General features: G+C 36.5%; 1 protein-coding gene across 1 annotated transcript in view; it reads right to left on the bottom strand.

The window, feature by feature from the left end:
- Window positions 1-25,508, bottom strand: part of LOC122522939 (death-associated protein kinase related-like) — a 92,976-nt gene extending 67,468 nt beyond the window's left edge. Inside the window, exon 1 of the mRNA XM_043644365.1 lies at window positions 24,474-25,508. Coding sequence (XP_043500300.1) covers window positions 24,474-24,607 — 134 coding nt within the window. The 5' untranslated portion in view covers window positions 24,608-25,508. The remainder of the gene's footprint in view (window positions 1-24,473) is intronic.
- Between the last annotated feature and the right edge of the window lie 578 nt (window positions 25,509-26,086).

Here is a 26,086-nt window from a genome sequence, read left to right as displayed (position 1 = left end):
TTATATCCTTTTTAAGAGATCAAGAATTTTGTTCGGACGGATACTATGTTATCTGTATAATAAAAAAGAAATAATAAAAAAGAAAAAAAAGAAAAAAATAGAAACTGTAAGAAGACCGGACGACTGGATAGAACAGGCTCGTAAATCGCGCGCCACTTTCTAGGTAAATCTTCAGGTCTCTATCGTTCGACAAAATACGAAGAGGGAGCAAGGGGGAGGGGGAGGGGAAGGGAAAATGTTAGGAGGATAGGAGGCGTTTACCGAACGCGACCGAGCGTTAAATAGAAGTCAGAGTAAGCGTGTTCGTACGTTATACAACGTATGCGAAGAAGTTTGATATTCGCGAACGAGAAAACTCTGTTAACACCATGGACCGTGAAAGTCTAGTATTAAGGTAGCCACACAGGTAGCGATTATCGAGACAAATACCTCCCTCCTCTCTCTTTTACTATACTCGGAGAAGGAAGGAAGGAAGGAAGGAAGGAAGGAAGGAAGGAAGAAAGGCTTACACAGATCTGCTTGCATGCGTTGCTGTGGCTTTGAAAAGGAGCAGAAGACGACAGCAGGAGGCTGGTATCGTTTAGTTTCCTGAGCCAGTGGTTCTTAAACTTTTTCAATTATTCGTCAAAAATATCAAAGTCTTATAAGATATTTTTTAAATTATATTATAAATGTAATAAATCATCTTCGAAAAAAAAAATTACAAAATAATACGTGCAAATAATCGCGAGAATTAAATAGTAAAAGTGACTGTATTATTTAATAATATTGTAAAAGAAAAACAAAAAAATGAAAATGATAAATAAAAAATTAACAAAATTAAAATACGAATTGTGTGTTAACGGTAGAGAATTTAGAAAAAAAGGTAGTTTAAAAAAAATGTCGTTCGCGATTCTCTCCCTCCTTGGGGGGTTTGGGGACAAGGAATTGCAAATCTATGACTCACGGATCAGAACCTGACCCACGCGTCGGTTTTGCTAAATTTTAATTTTCAGACGGAATAAGATTTTCCTTCTCCTTTTTTTCTTTTAATTTGAAAATTGTTCTTGTTGATGAATTTTGTTAAATAGTAAGACTAATGATAGACTGAATTTGACCTACGAATCCGAAAAGGTTTGCTATCCCTCTGTTCGGAACCATTACTTTAAGAACCACTGTTCTTTCAGAGACGTAGAAGAAGAAAGAAGAATAGAAAGAGAAAGAGAAAGAGATAAAAGAGTTTAAATGGCGTTCCTTCTCATTGAGCACGATCGGCGTAGTCTGCATCGTTTGCCACCGTATGTTACTATACTTCCCCCATCGATAGAGCTTGGGCATCGACGACGACAACGACGGCGACGAGTTAGGCTAGTTGGAAAGGTGAAGGGACGTTTGTCGTTTAAAGGCGGGGGTGTTGTCGAAGGCCACCATTATAGAAATCTGGTCATCTCGAACGAACGAACGAACGAACGAACGTACGAGCGGTACAAAGTGCCATAAAATCAGACTCGCACACTAAGCTACGAGGCAAGGACGACGCGTGGGTGGAGAAAGTGCTGCCTCCGTTTTTTTTATTTTTCTTATTGTTGTTTCTTTTTTTTTTTTTTCATCCTTTGTATCCTTCTCTCGGTCGTTGGAATCTCGATTAACTCGATCGTTTAAACCTCTTAAATTATTTCCTTTTAAATATATATTTAACAATAAGTATTTCTATATATGTATATTTACTTTATTATATATATGCATGTATTCAACTCACCGGAATATATATAACGCGGATCGAATTGTATATATGGGAATATTCCATTCGAAACACGACACTTACCTGAAACAGAAATAAACAGAAAACAAAAATAAATTAAAAATTCATATTCAAGAGTGAATTGCAAAAGAGTAAAAGAGAAAAAAAAAAAACCAAGTATCAAAGGCGGATCTACTATCTCATTCTCTCTATCTTTTTTTCTTTTTTTTTTTTTTCGATAATAAGATTCGATGATGATTTTATGATGTTTTCACAGCCTATCGTCGAAGACCGAGAGAGAAAAAAAAAGATCAATAATTACGATTCAACGTAATTATCGAAAAACAAGACGGGAGTTTTGTTTTTTTCCATACGAACGACGAAAAGAACTTAGGGGAACTTCGATGACGAACCAAAACCAAGAAGACGTCAACGACGAAGAGACCAAGATGACGACCAAGACGGTTTCACTGCATTCAGGTCATCGTCGGCTGACCAGCCCACGTGAAAATATTCCGCGTGTGCGTCTTTCTCTTTCTCTTTCTCTCTCGTCCCTCACAGAGTCTTTCTCTTTTCTTTACAAGCGCGTCCCTGTTTTGTCCATTCGGCCTACGAAGAGATCGGAAAGTTGCCGTAACGAATCGCACGTCGAACGTGTGCTTCTCTCTCTCTCTCTCTCTCTCTTTCTCTCGATGAACAAAGGGTCGAAAATGCCGTTAGAAACTCCGGCAAACGCCGGATGTCGAAGTTCGACGTTCTGAATATTATACCCCCCTCGTAAACCCCTATATACAGTTCTTATTTTATTTTATTTTATTTTACGGAATAAACCTATTAACTCAATGTTTACAAAAAGAGGTCAGTAAAAAAAAATGAAAATAATAAAGATAGTTACAGAGCAATTGGTTGTTTTAAAGCGAATATATAATAATATTTTTGTTTTTTTTGTTTCGTTTTATTAAATGAAATTAGTTCATTAGAGAATCGAGATGGATAATGTGGGTGATATGAGCACTGAGAAGGAACAAATTGATCGATTACATAGTGCAGTTGCATCTCTAATAATCTCGAATTTTTAATAAATAAATCACAGGAGTAAGATCAGTGAGAAAAAGGAAATATAATAATTATATATGAAATCCAGGAAAAGAAAAAAAAAAGAAAGAAAATAAAATAAGACAAATTAATTGGAAATGAAATCGAAACGATAGAAGTTTTTGTTACGTCGTCGATTTAATTATCGTGCAATTTTTTTTTCTTTTATTTTTTTATAAAAATAATAAAACGTTAAATAAAATAGATGAGAGAAATTTGTTGGATATCGAATTGAAACGAGGAAGTATATATATAGTCGATTCGATTATTATGCATTTCTTACGATCGAAACCGTTCACGATCACAAAATAAAGAAGCCCCGCGTGTGTTTTGCGAAACTAGGACACCACCTTCCGACGTCATAAATGGGAATGTAAAAGTGTATACACATTGGTGCTTTACAAAGGAGGAAACGACGACGACGACGACGACGACGACGACGACGACGACGAGGACAACGATGACGGTTATGCGAACTCCCATTGAAATCATTTTTCTTTTTTTCTTCTTTTGGTTGGGTTCTTCAAAACGAACTGTTAATTTCCGATCCACTTTCGGCACTTTCCTTTAATGGCATCGGTTAATATCTTCGAATTTATTTATTTAATAATATGAAAGACAGATTCAGAACTTAGCGAAATCGTTTCCATGTCGAAATATTTAATTGCTTTCGATTTCGAAAGTGTTGATCATTTTCAAAGAGATCGTTCGCGTTTTGTCTTCGTAAAAAGATAATATAAACGGGATATGCGTTTTTTTTTTCTTTTTTCAGTTAGAAACTGTCATCGTAATATCCATTTTTTTCAAACTACATTTATAAAATCGAGTAAGAAAAGGAGAGATTTTGAAATCGAACGATAAATATTAGAAAGATTACAGTACGAAAGAAAAAGACAAACGCGAAACCTAAATCAAGAATAGGTGCAATAAATACGTGATTAACTATAGCTTGCTATTATTATCTCTTACCAAGAGACGTCCTTAACAACGTCTTTAGAAGCAATCCTAGAGAGAGAGAGAGAGAGAGAGAGAGAGAGGAATGATACCCATGAAGAAAGCTTGCATAAGAATATTACCAGTATTACGAAAGATTAAAAGTATCATTGAGAAGTTTTAATAGTTTTCGACAAATCGACGTTACTTTCTTAAGATCAGATGATATTAAATTAATCCATTTATATTGACAAAATATATTTTCTTCATTCGGTGGACAATTTTAATGAAATAGAAGAATTCAAAACAGGTCGGAGGTGTTAACGATAATTTAAAAAAAGAACATAAGAGTTATTGTTCTTTTGTTAAACCCTTTTTTAAAAAAAACATATAGATAAATTCGTTCCAGAAAGGAGGAACCACCTTTCTTACATTAACCCAGCAATAAAGGAAGGAGGATAATAAATCGTGCGGAATAACCACCACCGGGCACACCTGTGCCACAGAATACACACATATAAAACAGCCAACCAACACACCATAGACTAAACTATATATATACAAATCTTTCTCTCTCACCATGCCAGGAACGTATTATATACACTAGTCGTAAGTGAGCAACGTAAAAGTGTCTTGGGGTACGACCACCGGCGTGCTACTACTACTACTTCTATTACCTCGGTACCTTTGCAAAACTATATTTTACTGCGTTTCACACAGCACGAGTCTGGCCGATTTCAAAGAAAACCTAGAGAATATAAGGGAACTCTCGGTGAAAAATAAAAATAATGAAATAAAGAGAGAGAGAGAGAGAGAGAAATCACGAGTTCCTTACACCCACCCGTCTAAACTGCTCCGCCTCTGAAACGCGTTCCTTCCATATCCTGCCTCCTTTTACATTGTAATTCCAGGAGATATTAATGGCCGCGGTACTCTCTTGTCGAGTAAAGTTTCGACAAAAAGTAGAGCTCGGTGATATAACCACCGCTCAGCTTTCGCGAGTTCTTACTATTTTTATTAACGATATCTCAAAATGTCTAATACCATCAGCCAATCAAGGGAACGACGTCCAAGAAGTTTTACGTTTTTCTTTATTTTCTATTATTAAATGTAATCTTTAAAGTTATATACTCTCTACTATCTATTACTTTTTCTATCTGTCAAGTAATCAAGCAATCGCGTGAAAATATTAAAATCATTTGCAAAAAAAAAAAAGAAAGAAAAGAAAAATGAAGGGAATGAAAATGTATCGAGATTAGTAGCCGCTGTACGTATGTGCGTGTGCGTGCGTGCGTTTTGCACGCGATCGCACGTGGAACACGCACGTAATACGTACGTGTATATATATGTGTATGAGTATACTTATATATAAACAAGTAAGTAAATACGTATACATAAGTATATGCACCATTGAGGCGTTAGAATAAGTCAGCTGTTCTCCTCTTCGTGGTAAAGAATGTGCGTGTCGAGGGGAACGAATTCTCGAGTTTCAGCTGACGAGCAGGCGTTCTTCTTCGTGTTGCTAAGCACGAAAAGACCCAACGGCAACGACTACTACGAATAATAACGTGGGACCCTATTCCTTTCTTTCTTTATTTCTCTCTTTATTTCCCTTTTTATTTATCTACATATACTTCTTTCTTCATCGACCCGAAAAGGGGGTCCTTTAGCGAGAGAGTACACGAATTTCGGAAGGTAAGCTTACTTCGCGAAAATTCATCGACAATAAAATGCAGCACGTTGTTGTTATTATTAATATTATTGTTGTTGTTGTTGTATTGTTCGTGGTGTTCTTTTTTATCGTTTATACTAAACGAGTTACGATCGATGCAAGCAAGTCACATAGATATTGAAACACCGAGAAATGAAAGAACTGAGGAATCGGCAAACGTTTATATCATCGAATTAAAGGCTAAATTTATAATACTCAAGAGCGAGTAGAATTTTCCGCTCGATCAATTCTTAACGAAGAGGACGGTTGTAATATTATTTTAAAAAATATTACTGCAACACTTTACATTTCCATTTAATCCGATCGCGTCCGTAATCCTGTCAATATTATTTTTGTTTCTTTTTCTTTTTTCGCGATCAATGATTCAACGAACGGGAAAGAATTGTTATTTCTTGTCTATTTTTTCTGCCTTTCTTTTCTTTGTTTCGCTTCGTCTCAATCTTTTAACCTAGAAAACGATTGAAATTATAATTATCAATCGTCCGGAAAAATGAATTCGTGCTAACAAAATCTTGAGATTAGAATTCTCAAGTCTAGTATTAACGATTTTCAAATTCGATCCACTTTTTCCACGAACTTCGCGTGACTGTAAATTCAAATCTATAATCCACACGTTATCCTACAACAGGAGAGAAACAAGAGAAGTAAATAAATAAAACAATATAAAAGAAAAGTTCTTATTAAAAAATTTAAAAAGGGGAAACAAAGTTCGTGCTCGTATTATAATAACTTTCCTCCGTTGTGCTTCGTTTCCGGATTGTTTAATTACTTTTTCGCGGGGCGTGCAACGAAGCACACGACGAGGTGCGTCGCGTGCTGCAACGACCGGATAAGGGAACGCGTTTTAATTGCCACACTGATGATGATGATGATCATGATGATGGCGCAAAACTTTCTCGTTCTCTCTGACGTCACATGCGATATAACACATAGTATGAAAACCGACGATTATCGAATTGGCTTCCAACAGAAAATCGGTACGAGATCTTTCCCCGAACCCTTTTAAGGGCAAATGCTTTTTATTTATATACTATATATATATATCGTTTATCTTTCACGAAGTTACACGCTCGTTCCACATATTTTGTAGGCCACGTTCTCACACACTTGGTTACTCCTTTTCTCGTTCTTTCTCTCTTTCTCTCTCTCTCCTTCTCTTTTTTTCCCTCTCTCTTTATTTACAAATTTTCGCAACTGCTGCTAGCAAGTCCTCGTATGCCACAGTTTTTTTTCTTTTTTCTTTGCCGATAAAATCGATCGAAAAAACTATGTACATAAGTAGAGAGAAAAATAATTAACAACGTATTATCAATCTAAACCAACGATGTTGGTTCTATTTTTTTATAACGTAAATAAGAAACGATCTTTCTCTTTGTATCTCTATGATATTTAATTTACTAAACTTAAGACTTCAACGATCATCCACTTAAATATTATTAGCAACGTAATCGTGTCTTGTAAGATACTAACATAGACTTTAATACAACAATGCATATATAACCGATAATTTTGTCTTCAATCTTATGGTAAAATCATTGATCGATTTGACTAAAAAAAAAGGAATACAAATAGACGAATATTCGATGAACTCGTATATGTGTTCATAATTATGAAAGTGGTCTAATTGTAAGTCAAAATTAAAAAAAAAATGAATTTATCAGTTACCTCACAACAATTTTAAGCTAAATTAATTCTATGTAATTTTTACAATATTGTCAAAAATGAACTGTTAAATAGTGTTTGTTATTTCAATAATATAAAATTCATGTAGTATTCAAATGTAATCCTTTAAATATTTCGAAACAAGAGATACATGACTTACAATTAGATCACTTTCATAATTATGGGTACATATATACTTGTAAGTATTAAAAAAAAACACACACACAATCGTACATCGTCGATCAAACCTTTAAACAAAGAAAAAAAATATAAATAATCTCGAATGAACGTATACGAAAAAGGAGATAACGAGAAGAATAATAAATAAATAAGTAAATAAATAAAAAAAAAAATCGAACAACACACAATACGAATCGATCCGTTTTGTGGTCAGAACGGAATTATTATCGAACGGCCAGGGGGGGGGGTTGAAGAACCGGATTGACCTATGACATCGAGGGATCGACCCGATGAAGCAGCGAACGAGAGCAAGGAACGAGGAGTAAGGGGTGTGGTGGGGTGGGGTGGTATGGGGGATAGGGGGAGGGGAAACTGATCGCCGATCGCAAAACGTTCGCCGTCGATTAACCCGCATTACGTTACGAGGGCTTCGCAGCAGCTGGATCTTTCTTGCCGTCTGTTTACCGGCTGCACGCGGCCTCGAATCTGGAACACGGAGGAAAAGAAAGAAAGAAAGAAAGAAAGAAGGATAAGAAGGGTCGGAGGGACGGGGGAGAAGGTAAAGCTATACCACACTGTTGCTATTCTGTTCTTTTTCTGCCAACAGATGTTTCCATTATTTATTCAAAATTTTTCAAATTGTGTTTCGTCGTTCGGCGTTGTACACAAATTCTCTAGGATAGTTTATTTAAATATCTTATAAATTGATGGATTAAATGTTAATCTTGTTTTATTAACATTTCGTATTGATTAATTATACTTAATTCATTTATCGTAATATTGTGTTACATAATAATGAAGATATATGTCGTTAAAATTGTAGGATTTGTTAAATGTTTCCCGTTATAGGAAAAGTTTAGAAAATCCAGTTTTAAAAGATGATTAATATAATAGAAATAAAGAATATCTATTTATGTTGAGATGATTTTAAATGATTACCTTTCAAACAGTTATAAAATATAGATTTTTACAATGTTTAAATACATATATAATATATATAAAAGAACATGAAAAAAAATGTGATAGATATAACAATTGATATAAGAAAATTCGAGAAAATTTGAACGAAAGATTTATAGACAAACAGAGGGTGAAGAGATAGCGAAGTAGAAGCGAATTGACCTTGAGATTCCACCGAGGCGTGGGTGTACTTCGTTTCTCTCCTTATTCTTATTCTTATTCTTCGAGATATTCGACTCGATGGAAAGAAATCCGGATCCGGAGGCAGAAGACGGTACACAACTACTTCGAAGTTGAGTTCGAACAGATCGAGGCACGCGTTCGCTGAACCATAACCCCGTTTTTATCTCAAAGAGATACCACCACCATCATCACCAACACTACCCACGAGAGAACATTTCACTGCAGCACGCCTTTGCCGATCTCACAAACCGATAGGAAAACTTACCCTCCCCCTTCCCATTCTTCCTAATTTTTTTCCACGACTTTTATTCACGTGGAAAAAAATATGGAGACAAAAAGGGGGATTAAGCGAATCCCCATATGGGCTTACGCCTACTAGGTCTTAAAATTTCTTTACATTATGGTTCAAAAACTATTACATCTTGTTTTAAATAAATCTAATTAATGTGTCATGGTATAAAATTCTTCAATTGTTAATAACAATGCTAGCTTTTCTTTTTTAGAGAAACTATTTTTTTTAATTTAACTTTGCAGGCTTCGAAATTTTGATCGCTTGAAGCCTTTTAAATTTACTCGATCCGCTACTGGAGGAACGGAGTAGGATCGATATTGAAAATTATATCTATTTAACAATTTTAAAACTACTTAAATACGATATACGAATTTGCATGCATGTAATATAATACTATATACATAAATTCGTAGATATATCGTGGATGATAAAAATATTAAGAAACAAATAGGAACTCGTCGTTCGATAAATATAAAAAGAAGAAGAAGAAAAAGAACAACAACAACAACAACAATAAGAAAAAGAACAAGATAAAAAAAGTATCGATGTTGTTTCATTCGTATAAGATCGTTCGCCATGGAGGAAAAGTAAAAAGTGTTCGATAATGGCCGCAGGATCATCGTCGATACTTGCAAGTATTAAACTCGCGCGGCTCGTTTCGAGTAATGGCCGTAAGAAGATCTCCAACAGAAAGAGAAAGAGAAAGAGAAAGAAAGAAAAGAAAAAGAAAGAGAAAAAGAGAGAGAGAGAGAGAGAGAGAAAAAGACTCGTAGTGGACTCTCGTCGGATAGATAATTCAAGAGTGATGCGCGTTCTTACGAATCGTCGAACGAACGACGGGGGGAGGCTGGGGGGAAGGGTGGAGGTAGGGTAGGTAGGTAGGTAGGTATGTGATGCTAGCAGGGAAGAAGGAGGATAGGGTTGGTAAGAAAAGATACGACCTTGACGTATCTTCTCGTTCCGTTTTCGATCAACTATCTCTCTCTCTCTCTCTCCCTCCCTCTCTCTCTCTCTTTGTTTCTTTCTTTGTTTCTTTCTTTCGCGTTCGTTGGCTCGCTCGTGCTTGCAATTTCTTGCCGATCACGGCTCTGTACCAGCACGATTAAGTCGTACGCATTCGTAGAGAACATTGTTGCGAACCCTGTTACCAGGCGTCCACATCGCAAAAGGGAGATAGATAGATAGCCGACGACCATAATCGGCTCTCGTAATTGCATCCGTTCCTTCCTCTCTCTCTTTCTCTCTGTACTAACTTACTTGCTTGCTAGCTTGGTTGGTTGGTTTGGTTTGGTTTGGTTGCTTGGGTTGGTTGGTTGGGTTGCTTGCTTGCTCTCTCTCTCTCTCTCAGTCTTTCATCTCAAAAGTACAGCTACGCGATATCACCGAGGGCAAACGAACGACAAGTTAGAAGTCGAATCGTGTTTCCTCGTGAAAATCTTACGACAACTAGTTTGCCTCGCGAACCAAACCTCGAACCATATCGATCGAACGATCTATATACTCCTGTTGAACGCACTCATGTCCCCCTTCACCCCCACCCCAACCAACCAACCCAACCACCCACCTTCTCGTATCATTTCTCACCTTACTAAATTTACTTTTGCCTCGTTCTAAATATAAAATGATTAATGATTTCCGAATAGATAAATCGGTAATATTGATCTTAAAAATGAATTCGAATAACGTTTAACCTACACGACATATGATATATATGTATTATATTATACAACGGTATACAGTTAAGTTCCTGAACTTGAAGTTTCCTTGGGAAATAAAAAAAGGAATTAAAAAAAGAAAGAAAAAAAATTAATAGACGAAGTAGATGAAAGTAAGAGAAGAAGTAGAATGTGTATGCAAATGAAAGGCGTATGTATAATCGATACATCTTGCGTCCTTCTCGCGCTTTAACGTGCACGGGATGAAGGGGTGGACGACTTACGTCACGCTAGAAAATGCGGGCAAGGTTGTTCCTTTTCCCAAGGCGCGTATATACGCCACAATGGATACGCGGAACCGCAACAACAACCGATCAAACAACCGATACCACCATCACCACCGCCACCAACGAGTTGTATTATCGAAGAAAAGTAGAACGACCGGATGGGAAAAGCACGTTGACTTTATTTTTTTTTCTTTTTATTATTTTTTTTTTAATCAACGTTTCCTCGAGATCTCCAAAAAGAAGAACTAATTCACCCACGTGTGTCTTTTTGACCTGCTATATATAATAAAGTAATCCGGTAAATGGGAAATTATAGTTTTCCTAGTCGATAAATATAGTTACCAACGGGTTTAGGATATTTGTGATATTTAAAATATTGTTATTTTTAACGAGCGAGAATGAGAACGTTCTAAATCCAGATTTGTACTAGGCGTGAATATTGTTATCGATTAAGAATACTGGTTTTATCCACGATCAAGTCCCCAGCACGTTCCTGTATTTCTAAACACGAAGTAGTAGCAAGATTTGAATATCTAAAAAAAATAATATTTCATTTAAGATATCAATTATTATTATTATTATTATTACACACACACACACACACACACACACACACACACACACACACACGCGCGCGCGCGCGCGCGCGCGCGAAGTCAAATGTATATTTTAAAATCGTACAAAACGAAGTGCATTCCACGATAAAGAAAATATTTATACATTTTATATACATATGGTATTGATTAAAACGAGACAAGGTAATTTGTAATCAAATTTTATCTCGTGTCAATTCTAAGGCCTAGAAAACTATGAAATATCTTGAATTTCTCCAATGTTAAAAAAAAGAAAAAAGAAAAAAGAAAAAAAAACGTACGATTGAAAATCATTAAACGGATACTCAAGTTTATGCGTGTATTTATGTGTGTATGCATGCGTGTGTGTGTACATATATTATAAGTAGACGTTCGGTTCTTACGTATGCATAATAATACGATTGAAGAGAGTCTTTGACAAAAGGAAGGTGTAATCGAGAGAAGGATCGAGTTTCAAAGTTTTTTTTTCTTTATTAGTTCGAAAAGAAATATCGCGTTCGATTCGTTTGCCAGGCTCGTTCGAGATGTCCGACCTTCACCCGACTACAGTCGCCATTATGCTCGTTACACACCGGTCGCGGTTGTAATTTACGGTTAACCGAACGGAAGCCGAAGGGGAGCGACCGCGTTGTAACGAGGTCGGCAAGTATAGGGTCTTAACGAAGAAACCATCTCGATTCTCTTACTTCCCCCCTTTCCACTATCTCCCCCCTCCCCTAGCCGCCTTCTCTCTTTCTCTCTTTCTCTCTTTCCAAGTCAATATGAAACTTTTTTTGCATCAACGATACGAGTTTACTACTAGTTCATAGTTTAATTAATGGCCTATTAAGGTATTACTACTTTTTCACCTTAATAACAAATTAGGACGTTAAGTAAACTTTTGTATATCTGTCGAAAGAGAAAGTGTTAGATAATTTATTACACATTATAAATTTATGCATGCATGCGCATTAAATAATAACTCCAACGACAAAAATAAAAGTACTTAAAAGCTTGTATTAATCTCGTTGTTGATTTTCTTACTATGTTGCGCATTTAAGCGTATACAGAAAAAAAAAGAAAGAAAAAAAATAAAAAAGAAAAATGGAAACGATTCAAAGCGAGTGAAAGGAAGAGACGAAGATAAAGACGTGCAAGAAGTTTCGAGAGACGACGCGTGGGTGTCTCGAACAGGACCCCAAGAAGTATACGAGAGACTTAATCTGATTTTCGAGGATACAAGAAGAAAAGTGCGGACTGCTCGGTAACACGGTTCCAAACCTGTTTTTCGTTACGAACAAATCCACCGCGTATACCTTTGGCTTTGCTTTCTTCTTATCTTCGATCGCGAGAGAGCTCGCTTCCTAGTTTTTACTTTTGCCAATGGAAAAAGAGACCATGCGAGTTGACTCGTTAATGGTGTTTTTTCTTTTTTTTTTTTTTTTTTTAATTTTTACTTTATCGAAGATTTTAAAGAATAACGCGTTCTACCTCTTTCTATGCTTTTTCTCTTAAGAAAAATAAAAGGAAGGAAAAAAGAAAACAATCCGAATAAATAAATAAATAAATAAATAAATAAAATGTCGTTTGTATATTAAAAGAAAGAAGGTTTAAAAAGATTCGTATATTCGGTAGAACGGCATTTGCTTTTCTAGTAAGGCAAATGAAAAAGAAAAAATTACTTAAACACGTTCGAAACGTGACGACACAATGGCACGGAATGATCTGGGCCAAAGGTGTCCTGCCATCAAAGGATCGTGATCCATAGATCACAGCGTAATCGCGAACGATCCATTCGCCCTTTTCTGTCTCTCTCTTTCTTTCTCCCTTTCTTTCTCAAACTCGTTTCTTAAAAGCATCCATGTCGTAATAACTTCCAACGAGACTGCACCTCCGTCCTCCGTTTTAGTTCGTCACGATCGATCTCGATCCATAGAGATCGTTTCTAGCAGGATATATTTCTCGATCAAAGAGATCGTTACTCGACATCGTCTCTTTCTCTCTCACGAGAACTTTAAGAAGAAATTATTGTTTCCCTTCAAATATTTCGACATTCGAAAAGATATATATATAAATCGAAAGTTCGTTCTAAGATCTAAATAATTACTAATCAAATTATTTTAAGTTCTTTAAAAGATAGATAATTCTCATAGTTTTTGTTTGTTAGGGAATATGATGATCTAGGTGTACGGTTATCTAGTTGCTGAAGAATATCTATGGATAGGAAAACATTCAAGAAGAAGTGGAAAATAAAAAATTTCAAATAAAATATAAATGAAAAATTCGTTGTAAGATCTAAATAATTACTAATCAAATTATTTTAAGTTCTTTAAAAGATAGATAATTCTCTCATAGAGAGAGTATATTTTTCTTAAAAGAATTTCATGATCCAGGTTTACGTTTATCTAGCAATTGAAGAATGTGCATGGGTAGGAAAACGACAAGAAGAAGAAGAAGAAGAAGAAGAAAAAGAAAAATCGAGACGACCTTGAGAAGAGAGAAGGAAGACAAGAACGTTCGTCTTTCTAGTCTTGCTCGAATACCACCCTCGTATTTTCTCACCCGAGAGATATCCAAGGGAGCGTACCGACACACCGTCGATTTTCTTCTTCTTCTTTTTCTTCTTTTTCTTCTTCTTCTTCTTCTTCTTCTTCCTTCTCTTCCTCGCTTTTTGATTTTTGTTTATAAAACATAAAACATTTCCCATCTTTCTCTACCTTCCTCTTCTCATCATTCCGGCGCAATTCAAGAGAGAAAAGATCACGCGAGCAAACGGTGTTCCGATCGAGCGAGCTGATAAGTATAATTAAGGCGACGGAAAGTTGAAGAGAGGTACCGACACACAACTGTTGTGTTCGAGAAGAAGGGCTACTAACTCTGTGAGTTACACGTAAGGAGCCCTTCTCTTCTTATCGTTTATGATCGACATCATTGAAGGGATGTTTAATAAGATGTCCTATCGTATTATTTTTCAACTTGATTTACATTCTTTTAATATTTAACAATAATAAGAATGTTCTTGCGATAAGTAAATATTTTAGAACGTTTGATTATTTAAACATTTGATCATTTATAAAATAGGATATTATAAATATTCGCTATTATAGTATTCATTTAAAGTGACAAAATTGGAATTTAAGATACAATTCGAAAAATCGTAGTAGTTCGCAGAAAACAGGGCCAAGAATATTTTCTAAAAGAGTACATCATCATCATCATCCTTCTACTTGAAAGAGGAGTAGAGCATTGTTATGTTAAGCGAAAAAGATGGTTAGCCTGGTAAGGACAAGGAGAAAGATGAGAAGATGACGGAGAAGGAGAAGACGCGATCCGAAGGAAGAAGAAGATGAAGAAGAAGAAGAAGAATGGAGATATGTATATGCGAAGAAAAGAACAGCTGTTCGTTCCTGGCTCAGCAGCTGCGTCCTGTGGCACGTTCCGTTGCCCAAACTGAGAAGACTACCAACAACGACCTTCGCGACGATGAGTGGACGAAAAAGAAAAGATCCCCGATTTCGACAAGAATCGAAGCGTTAACTCTCATACTTCAAAGAACACTCGCAAAAAAATACAGAATGAGATTGGATCGTCAATCGTTCGTACTAAAGATTCTCGATTTTGCGTGGAATAATCGTATCGTTCAGAAAACTGTATCAGAAATCGTTTTTTCTCATGTTTTACTCTAATTCGATGTGATGATACAAGGTGTCTCTTTAATGTCTGGACACATAGACTAAAGTTTGTATAATTTAATGAGATTTTTTATATGTTAAGACTTTAGGGACACTCTGTATAACGTGCTCGTTCTTTTCAAAGATGCAAGCGAGAATAAATGATAAGATCTACGAAAGTTCATTTTTAATTATAGTTGATTTTAATCTTTTAATTTTGTAAATTCAATTTTCTAAACGCCTACTTAACAAATTTCGTTTCTTCGTTCTACACTTTTAACTTGTAATCAGTTAGAACTGATTTAGTCGATTTCAATAAACATATATGATAAGAAAATGTATGGTTTTATTTTAAGTTGAAACTTATTAAGAAAAGAACAACTTAGAAGTTTCTTATTAGTCGTGGACGTGGTCCGGATAGTTTCTTTTATAATTGCACTTTACACGAGGATACAATATATAGAAAATCATTCGTTATCTGATTTTATTTAAAATATTATCTCTTGCGCCTGTTCGTTGCTTTCTTAAAAAATACTCAAAAATAATATAAAACCACAAAACCAACCAAGACGCAATCGAACCCATTTCAATTTTATAGAATCAGCTAATAATAAAATCCATTATCAGATCCTTAAAATATATTATGTCGTTTAAAATACATATCTTTGAACATTTCTCAAACCGACCTGTATCTGAATCGAGTTCGATCTTAAATCCAAGTACCGGAGATACTTTCTCCGGTAAGTGAGATTCCAATTTACATGAAATAGAGGTAAAGAAATGAAACGTACGTTCAGTTCTGAAGACACGTGTCGCGGGTACCGTGAAGAGATTTCGTAAATTTTGGAATGAGGAAAAAAGAAAGAGAGGGAAAGAGAGCATAAGTTTGAGTTTCTACGTTTCTTAAAGGAAGGTCATTGTCGAACGTAACGCGACACAAGGCCCGAGCAAGTAGGCAGAAGAAGAAGAAGAAGAAGAAGCCTCGAGAGCTCAGAAGCACTAATTGCGAGCACCGTTACCGTTACTTTCCGGATGGCATGCCTGTTTCTGTCGCGTTAACTCGTCCGGTCCATCAAGAACGTTCGCATAGCAGAGTCTTATAGTCGAGAATCCAGAGGATAGCGGATTTTCATTCCATTTCTCTCGTCAAACGGATTCCTTTCAGTTAGAACTTTTTTCTTCGAGATTTTTTTCTTACCTTTCTTAAAATAAAGTCAGTTGAGAATGATTCCTTAGGGAGTACCCTTGAAAACCTACAAAGTTTAAAAATATATCGATTCCGAGAGAGAGAGGAAAAAAAAGAACTGCGGCCTAAATTTGTAGACTAAAATTTTCAAACGATGAGAAGAAGACGAGTGGTATACGAGAATCGAGAACGCACAGGGTACGACGACACGCGCGTCGGTGTGTGTATTTATTGCTTCCGTTTTACGACAGGTGATAATAAAAGTGTAGTAGTGTAGTTAACCGTTCGAATATATCGGTACATAGTCTTTGTTGTCACGTTTAATCGTTACGTGTTACTTTTATATAGGTACGATTACTTGCTTCTTTATCTTTTTTTCTTTTATATATTACGTTAACGGTAAAGGGTCAATGAACTTTTTTGTCGAAGTTTAATCGATCGAGCGAAAAATCTAACGGGGAATGTATATCAACGTGACAGACGCGTTAATCTAGTTTCTAAAAAAGCTCCCACAAACGAAGTTTGCTCGATTGCGTGGGAGTTGATGAAATATCGTGGCAATTAACGCGATGAATTTCGTAATGCCGACGGTTTTAAAAGTGAAACGAAACTAAACGAAACGAAATGGGATTAACGTTACGAATAGGTATAACAAAGTATCCGTGCTTCCAAGTCGAGCATGTTTTATCGTCGAGAAAGGTGCGCCAACGTTTGAAAATAGTTCTTGACATGACGAGGGAGTGGAGAAAAGGGGGTTGGGAACTTGTTCAACAATGTCCTTATAAATAATTGAAATAAACAAAAAGTCATTAGTTCCGTTAAATGTCGGTTACTAAAAAGTTTTATCTCTACAAATGTAATATTATTATTATAATATTATATTACTTGGAAAGTATTTAACTTCGACGCTACGTAGTAATAAAAATAAACGAAAAGAAAAGAAAAGAAAGAAAGGCACGCGAAAAGTTTAAGATGCCAAGAAGTCGAAAGAGAACTCTGCTCATGGCAGACTCGTTTATCGAGGTCAGGAACCAAGAGAGTCTCGAGACACTCGAGATTCGAGAAACGCAGTGACCCGGTGACGGAACGCGCCTGAAAGAAGAAGAAGAGGTTGCTTTGGATGCGCGACTGGGAATACACCGGGCGCCATCGAATACCCCTTCATCATCATCATCACCATCATCGTCATCCTATCTCTTTCTCTTTCTTCTTAAGTTAGCAGAAACGGCATGAACAGCAAGACGGTGGCAGAAACGAGCAACCGAACGACTTTGCTTCGTGAGACGTTCGCTTATCGGGGTCATCGAGCTCCTCTTTTTTCTCTCTCGCGAGTTCGACGAAGAGAATCACGAAAGATAGTAGTAGTAGTTGTAGTAGTAGTAGTAGTAGTAGTAGTAGTCACCACCATCACCATCTTTCTCTCTCTCTTTCTTTCTTTCTTTATTCCTCTCGATAACCTCCTCCTCTTCCCGCTTAACGTAACTCGTAAAAGCGTATTGTTCAGAAAGGGAGTCTTCTTCTTCTTCTTTCTCTATCTTTCTCTTTTACTCTAAGGCAGATATCGTCCCTTAAAGCCGGTATATCTTCCGAGGTAAGCTCATCCTTTTGTACCTTACCTCGTGCTGGAGGTAAAATAGAAAGAGAGAGAAAGAGAGAAGAAGAAGAAGAAGAAGAAGAGCTTGCAACGTATCTACCTATAAGGGTATAAATATCGAGTGGCAAGTGCATAGCGGACGGTTTCTGCATACTCCGCCCGGCCACAGGCTATTTTCAACCCACGCTGAACCCTCTTCTCCACCACCACCTCCTCCTTCTCTTCTTCTTCTTCTTCTTCCTTCTCTACCCTTCTCTCTTACTTTGATCCATTCCCCGTCTTTTTCTTCCGCGCTATTCTCCGAACACCGGCTACCCAACACCGTAAAGCTCGAATCCGCGTCTCTCTTTCTTTTCTCTTTTCTCTTTCTCTTGGACCGAGAGAAAACACTCTCTCGGATAGATTTATTTCTCTCGGGTGTCTCTTGCGTAACACCTCCATCCACCGTAAAAACAAGAAAGAGAAATACAGTCCTACTATGATTTGCGATTATGAACTCGCGGAATATGGGAAAGCATCAAATAGTGGGATAAAAACGTGTGTATAGTTAAAGTTTCTTGCAACTTGTAATAAGACGCGAACCCGTGTATGCTGGTCGCCAGATGTTACCGTTCGATGATTTGACCGATGCAACAGTGCTACACGAACTAGCGTTCGTTCCGTTAGAGTACTACCTATAAACCCAATAAACTATGAGAGACATGTATCGGTGGCCATCCGTGTCAACGATATCCTTCCCTACCGTAAATTTTATATTCTGGGTTAATCGGTTGTCGTGTATTATATATCTCTATCACGATTCGAGATGGAATAACATTTCAGAATCTTGTACTTTAAAAGATCATTGGTTATTTCCCATCTCTATCATCAACGAGAGGATTCCGTTAAGAAATATGTAAGATTACTTCCCCATCACTTCCCCCTTCACTTCGCTCCACTTCTTTCCTCTTTCTTCGTTTTACAGATAAAATAGTTTCGTAACGATGAGAAATTTGCGGTGACTCATGTTCGTAACATCCACCAATAAGACGAGTTTATAATATGTCCCCCTACTATAGGGTGTCGCAAAATAATATCAACGTACTTCGAAAACGCTTGATACACAAATTGTATTATATTTAATAGCCGAAATGTGGTCAAATTTGTTTGTGCGAGACACGCAAACAAATTTAACGTCTCCATTACCACACGCGATTATTTTCTTATATCGGAGAAATAATAAAACAGCAAGGTGACAGATATAACGTCTTATATACGACGTGCGTCATCGTGATTCAGAAGCATTCTCGCGGGATAACACGTCGATCGTAGAATCCGTAAAGATCTTCGCGAGAGTACCGTTTTCTTCTCTTTTCTATCTCTGTCTTTATCTTTTCGTTCTTTCTCTCTCTCTTTCTCTATCTTTCTATCTCTTTCCATCTCATTCCTTTTTCCAATGAAAAGCTGACGCGCTTGAAGAACGGTAAAGAACTTCGTGAAGATCACCCGTGATGTTTCGCTCCGGAATGGCGCGTGTCTACCGTAACACCCTCGGTGAAGTTAATGAATAAATCATGCGAGTGTATCTCTAGCAAAACGCAAACCTAAGACACACGGTGGTGGCTGTAAGAGTCATTTTTATACTTTCTTTCTTTCTTTCTTTTTTTTCTCTCTTTTTATCACATGCACGTATGGAGAGAATTTTTATTAATTAATTATTACTGTTATTTTTATTAATAAATATTTCACGAAATTTTATGTATTATTTGATTATATACGACATACGTATTATAGACGTATGTATATTTACTTGAATGAAAATAAAAACAATTATATATATATATATATAATATGTGTGTGTATGTGTGTGTGTGTGTGTGTGTTAGAGAAATAAATTGTTTTAACAATCTTATTATTCCTAACAAGAAAATATTCCTTTCCTTCGAAAGTGATAACGTGAAATTGTTCCAAGAATAATCTTAAAGTGGGCGGTGTTCTATCACGCGAAAGAAAGAAAGAGAAAGAGAGAGAGAGAGAGAGAGAGAGAGAGAGAGAAAGAAACAGATAACGAAAAGATAATGATCGACGCGAGTTTATGCGGCAATAGTAAGAATACAATATCAAAGATTTAACGCGAAGAGTTCGTAAAATAATTATACTCGTTTTGTTATGTCTGACAAAATGGGGTGGGTGGGTGGGGAGTAATCGATGTTTCGTAGGAACGATGATGAAAGGAAATAAAGATTGGTCGTGTCGTTGCTTATTTCCAACGAAAGAAGATAGGAGAGGAAAAAGAGCTGATCGTAGAAAGAAAGGAGAAGAAAAGGAAAGAAAACGCAAAATAATGATCGTTCGAAGATCCAAAGGAAGTTGTCTGCTGCAAATGCAAAACTCGGCCAATAAAGATCGTTTCATGAACGTTCTTCCATGAACGTTCCATGAACGGGAGGCACAGGTATCGATTTCACAGGCAACAGACCACTTAATTGGTGGCCACGGAACGCAAGCTTCGGTTTATTTACATTTCGCGAGAATAACGTAGCGTAGTACGATATAGAGCCATAATATTTATATCAGAGACCCCCTTTTCTTACAGACGTTTATGGCGTCGCTCTGACGATTCGATCGTCTCAAGATCGAGCAGCTATAGTGAAATGCCTGCCTCTCTTAAGACCACTCCTTATCTCTAGTTTATTGTACGTGTCTTCGATACTCTCGGTTCTTTCGCTCTACTTTTTTTCTTTTTCTTTCTTTGGCATGCGACTAACTAATAAAAGATAACCTGAAAATGGAAAACTTTGACAAAAAGAAAGAAAAGAAAAAGAAAAAAAAATATATATGTATTCATCAAACTGGAACATTCGAGGTTTTGCGACAAAAGTGATTTTTTTATTCGAGTCTCTCAAGACTCGACGACCTTGCATTAATTAATTCTCACCCGATAATCAACCGGCAAAATTTTTATTCCATCATGGAAACAAAGAATGGTCCGTCGATTTAAATGCTAAACTCGTCGAATCAAGGACTCTGAGATCTCAATGTTATACGGGCATCGGCGGTTAATTTATAGTATACTAGGTGTCCCAAAAGTTGTTTTACCTAATTGAAAAATTATTATTTTATAATGGCAACGCATCATAGAGGGTTGATATCTTTTTCTTTTTTTTAACAATCCTATAACAGAACATCAATACTTTCGAATGATATAAACAATCTGTTTTAATCGTATAAATGTAATAACGATTGTTCTCATTTCGTTTATCTTTCCTCGTTAAAGTAACTTTTGAGACATTTTATATACTTGTCTACTTTGACCATTGACTTGATACGAATGGTGATTTCTTTCTCTCTCTTTTTCTATTTTACATAAATGTTCGCGAGCACTGTTTAAGAAGTTTTCTAGTAAAAGTCTCAAAGAGAAACGAAGAAGCAGGCGGCCAGGTGGTCGGTCGGTGGTGCAAACGTTATTACACGATACTTTTCTTCCACGGCGTTCCGTCCTGAACGTCCATGATTGACGGCAGCATAAATCTTTGTAATAATTAACGTCGTTGCGGAAGAACTCGGATGCGTCCGGTCGTTAAGCGAAATGCATTAACAATATATCTCATGTGGGTGAAGGTAGAAAAGTAATTATATATGCAACCGGCATTTGAAATTGTACACGTAGGACTAGTTGGCTTCCTTATTCGTTAGTTCTCATAATTCGCCGTCTTTTCAAGACAATCTACGTAAAATCTAGAACCATATTTATATATCGTCTAATCTATAATAAACTAATCTAATCTATAATCTAATCACCGATCTAACATAATACGAGTATACTATGAATCATTTGAAGGTTTTCTTTTAACGTTTCGAACATTCTACTAATTTAAGATTAATTTGTATTATTGAACGTAAATTTATTTCATGTTTTTGTTATTAAATACAACTCAACAGATGTGTCGAATCTATATCTGGTGTTTATATGTATACAATACTTAAATAATAAATACAATATTATCGATATACGTATACATAACCGAGAGAAGTGTGTCCTCAGGAGAAGAGTTATGCAGATGCTTACTAAAGGCAATCGTTGAACAAAAGAATCGCGAATGAAAATGGCAATCGAGCAAATCGAGGGTGAATGCGCGACTGGTCGTGACCGTAATACGGCCTTCTGAATTTCGCGGAGCAAACCGTTCATAAGAATAATAACCTAAGGTAGAAAACAATGCCGAGTTATTGAACCTAAATATACAGACACATACGGTTAAAGAAAATACAAATATATTTTACGTTCTCGAGATACAAGAGTGTCAGGATATTTTTCTTTTATAATAACCTTTCGCGATTGTATTTTCTTTGTCAAGTATAAATACCAATATATATAACGTATATATATATACTTATAATGATTTCAAAGAATAACATTGTAAATGATTGAAAGAAGCAAAATGTAGAAGAAAAAGAAAAAAAAGACAAAAAAGTAATACTGAGAAAATCATTTACAACGCAAATCCTGTACGCCTGCTGTTTACGGTAAAACATTAATACGCGTTTGGTGTAATAATATCGGTTCGTTTCTTTGCAACGAGACGAGTCTAACAAAGTCGCACTTTTCTAGCTTCTAATCTTGCATCCAAGTAACGTCCATGACCTAACCCTGACCGAGACCCCAACAACACAACTTCCAAGATATCTCTGAGTTTTCATCGATTTCGCAACGACGATATGGAAGAAAATTATAAACGAACGATCAATTTAAAATATGTCGTGTCTTTTACAAACGCGAGAAACAAATGTAGGATTTTTGTGATTTTTTACGTTTGGGATTAACATTTTTTCTCCCATTTTTAAACATTAACTTGAGATTCTCCTTTTTTTTCTTCTTTTTATTTCTTTCGTTTCTTGTAGCGTTAGACGACCGGAGGCGAAAAAAAGTGTAAGGAAAAAAAGAAAAAAGTAAAGAAAAGAAAGAAAAAGGTTTGAGGGCGTAGGTCGTAAATAATATCGGCACGCAAAGGTTCGACCTCGATCTCACGGTAGGAACAAGTTTTCTCATCGAGTTGTGAGTTGAGTTGAGTTGAGTCGAGTCGAGTTCGAGTCTCAAAAAGCGATCGAAGAGGAGGACCCAAGGAGGCTCTAATCAAACGAAATTATTCTTCGTGGTCGAGAAAACGATATTCGAAGGAACGACTTTCGAAGGCGTTTCGGACGAACAAATTACGTCACGTTTATTTTACGACACTTTCAGTAATCCTTTCTACCTACCAAAGTTTCTCCTTTCCTTATTTGCCACAACGTTAATGCGTCAAAATATTAAACCGACATATGCACACGCACATACAATAACATCTAATTACAGATTAATAAGAATCTTAATCGAATGTTATTTTTTACCTAATAGAATGTTTTTTTTTTTTGAAAAACTATATTCTTTAACTATATTGGACGTTTATATCAATCAGGTAGATGTATTTATTATTAAGAATTATTAGTAAATACTAAAATATATAATATAAAGTTATTAAGATAACAATTTTTTAAAGGTATTTTCTGCGCAAACGTCTAAATCTTCTGCGTATAATTTTTTAACAATATCGCTAGCGAACGATTGTCTAATCTTATCTTGTAAATTATTACACAAGAGGGCTATATCATTTGTTACGGTTTTCAATTTAAAATCATTGCGTATTTCGTTATTTTGCGCATATCAAGAGAGGTGCATTGACGATAAAAGTTCTGATTATTTCGGATTGCACAGCTTTTAGTCTAGTTATGCGGCTTTTAGCTGTCATATTCTATCATTTTGTTTACTAAATCCAAATAGGTTTAATTATTGTTTTAAATATTAAAAGTCTGTTATCTATATTTAACTTTGAATCTCTGTTAGTTAGTCAGAAAATGTTTCTTTTGTTTTTGTTTAATACGAATTTGTTGTGGTTTACTTCGTAAGTATTGTTTCAAATCATTGATCTGTTTATTCATTGATAGAGTTTTTGCATTTTAGACGAGTTACTATTAAATTGATAGAATTGTTATTATACCATTAAGTATGAAAGATCCGATTATTCCGATTACTTCTTTTCAGTCAAGAAATCGAACATTTAATATTTAATGATTAAATATATTATTTATTTTTCGATAGTATAATGATATCTTTAATTATGATAATTTAACAATTAATATTTTTCGTCATTGCTATCGATAGTTAAATTTGCCAAATGGCAAATAATTCAAATAAATTATTTATACTAACAATAATGTAAGAATTAAATCGCACTAACCTACAAATACCATAAGTAACAACTTCTTATAAACAGGCTGATTATAACGTTTAAACGTGAAAACAAAAAGTGACCTAGAAGTGAATAATAAACAGATTCTAGAATTTTTCGTTGAAAACCCTCTCTCAAGAATTGAAATTCGAATACGTTATACACACTCTCTCGGTATAGTCATCGGGTTTAAGAATTTTCGAGTTCGATCTTAATTCGGTGGTGGGGGTAGGGGGTTTAAAGAAAAAGTCTTTGAATATCGTTACCAAGAGGATGGAATTCAAATTGAGAGAGTCCTAAAACCGGTTGAAGATACAAAGAAAGAAAGAAAAAAAAAAAAGAAAGAAAGAAAGAAAGAAAGAGTTGAGAGGGAAAGAAAGAATGAAAGAGAAATTAAGAATCTTTTACTTGGTTTTTCTCTCTTTTCGAGAATAAGGAAAGAAAAGAAAGAAAATAATAATAACAATAAGAAGAGAGTCTCGAATCGGTCGGTGTCGCTCACTTACCGTGCGAAAGGCTGTTCCTCGACTTCGTAGAGTTCCTCGAGGGTCTGCTTCGAGAGAACCCTCTCCAGTCTCTCGGGCGTGGGAGCGAGGTGCCCCGGGATGCTGGTAAGTTCGAACAGGCCGTCCGCGGTCATGGCGCCGCGAGACTCCTAAGAATTTCTCCTCGTGTGATATGTACGTACGTATGTACGTTGCTACGTCGTCCTCTTCGTCCTCTTCGTCCTCTTCGTCTTCTTCTTCTTCGTCGTCGTCGTCGTCGTCGTCGTCGTTGTCCTAGAGATAGGCAAGCAAGCAAGCAAGCAAGTAGGCGCGCGCTCGCGCGCACACACGTCTTGACCTTAAGTAGAAATTAATATCCGAGTTGCACAAAAGGAACGATAAATATAAACGAACGAGAAAACAACGCGGCGGGGTTGATATGGGTGGAGGTTCGGTCAGTGGTTGCGATGCCACCGGGAAAAGGGGGGAATGGGTTGGAAAAAAAAAGAACGCGCGCTTTGTCACACCAGGTTTTTCTCACGAAGACCTTTTTTTCTTTTTTTTCGCGGCGTCAGCGTCGTAACAAGGAACGGAAGGGTATTATCACGTCGTCACTGTCGCGAAAAACTTCGGACCTTGTACGAGGAGGCATTATTTCTTTTTATTTTTTTTTTTTAAATATTTTTTTTCCCCTTCTTTTTTGTCTTCCGGGTTAAAATCACCACCTGCTGCTGCTGCTACTACTTTTTTTCTTCTTCTTCTTCTTCGGTCTGTTTTTTGTTTTTATGTAGAGTTTTCCAAGTAACGTAAGTGGGTTGTTTTCCCTCGTTGAGATAACTCTCCTTTTGTATTATAATGAGAAAATAATAAACGTGCTCGCAATAACGGAACGAGTAGTCGCACACCGTATTATATCTACTCGTATTAGCCGAGGCACGCGCCTTACAGCTGTGCGAGCTTCGTAGCACACAACCACCTCGCGCGACGGTCAAACGACGATTGGACAGCGAGCCGACGTCGAATGCCGACGTCCCCACTCTTACTCGTGATCTGCGCTACGCCGTCGGAGTGGGGGTTCAATGCTCGCCGGCGACACCGAACCTAACCGAAGTCTATCGAACGTTAGCCGAACATTTCCGCGCGAACTACGAACCCTCCCCGCTGTATATTCTCTTTCTTTGGGACACGTTTGCTTCTTTTTCTTCTTCTTTCTCCGTTGCCCTTCCCTCTTCCTCCACCCTCTCGTCTTCCTCGTTATCCACTTCTTCTTTCTCTTCTATCGTGTCGTGCGATGACTCCGCGAATCGTTTCTAAGGTCTCTCTCCTTGCATCTCCTTCTCGATTTCGACGTGACGAATTAATGCGATCTCTCCTAGGTGTATCCCCCGTATATCTTTCTAGCATATCTCACCGAGAGACGAGATTCTACGACTATACGATCGATGCGAGAGTATCTTTTTAAAATGCTAGCCAGAATTTTTTTTTATATACTTTGCCTCCTGTTTGCATTTCGTCGCAGCTGCCGACCGACTACGATCGTGATAAATAATTCCGTAGTTTTGTGTAGTTATGGTGGTTACCACCGAAGGGGTCGTTCTGAAATAAGTCTAAACAATCGTTCTCGTTAGATTTTC

This window comes from Polistes fuscatus, unplaced genomic scaffold (genome assembly GCF_010416935.1).
Source record: "Polistes fuscatus isolate 324 unplaced genomic scaffold, CU_Pfus_HIC Scaffold1, whole genome shotgun sequence".
Lineage (NCBI taxonomy): Eukaryota > Metazoa > Arthropoda > Insecta > Hymenoptera > Vespidae > Polistes > Polistes fuscatus.
The sequence above is the reverse complement of the archived record's forward strand: the minus strand, read 5'-3'. Positions and strand labels throughout refer to the sequence as shown.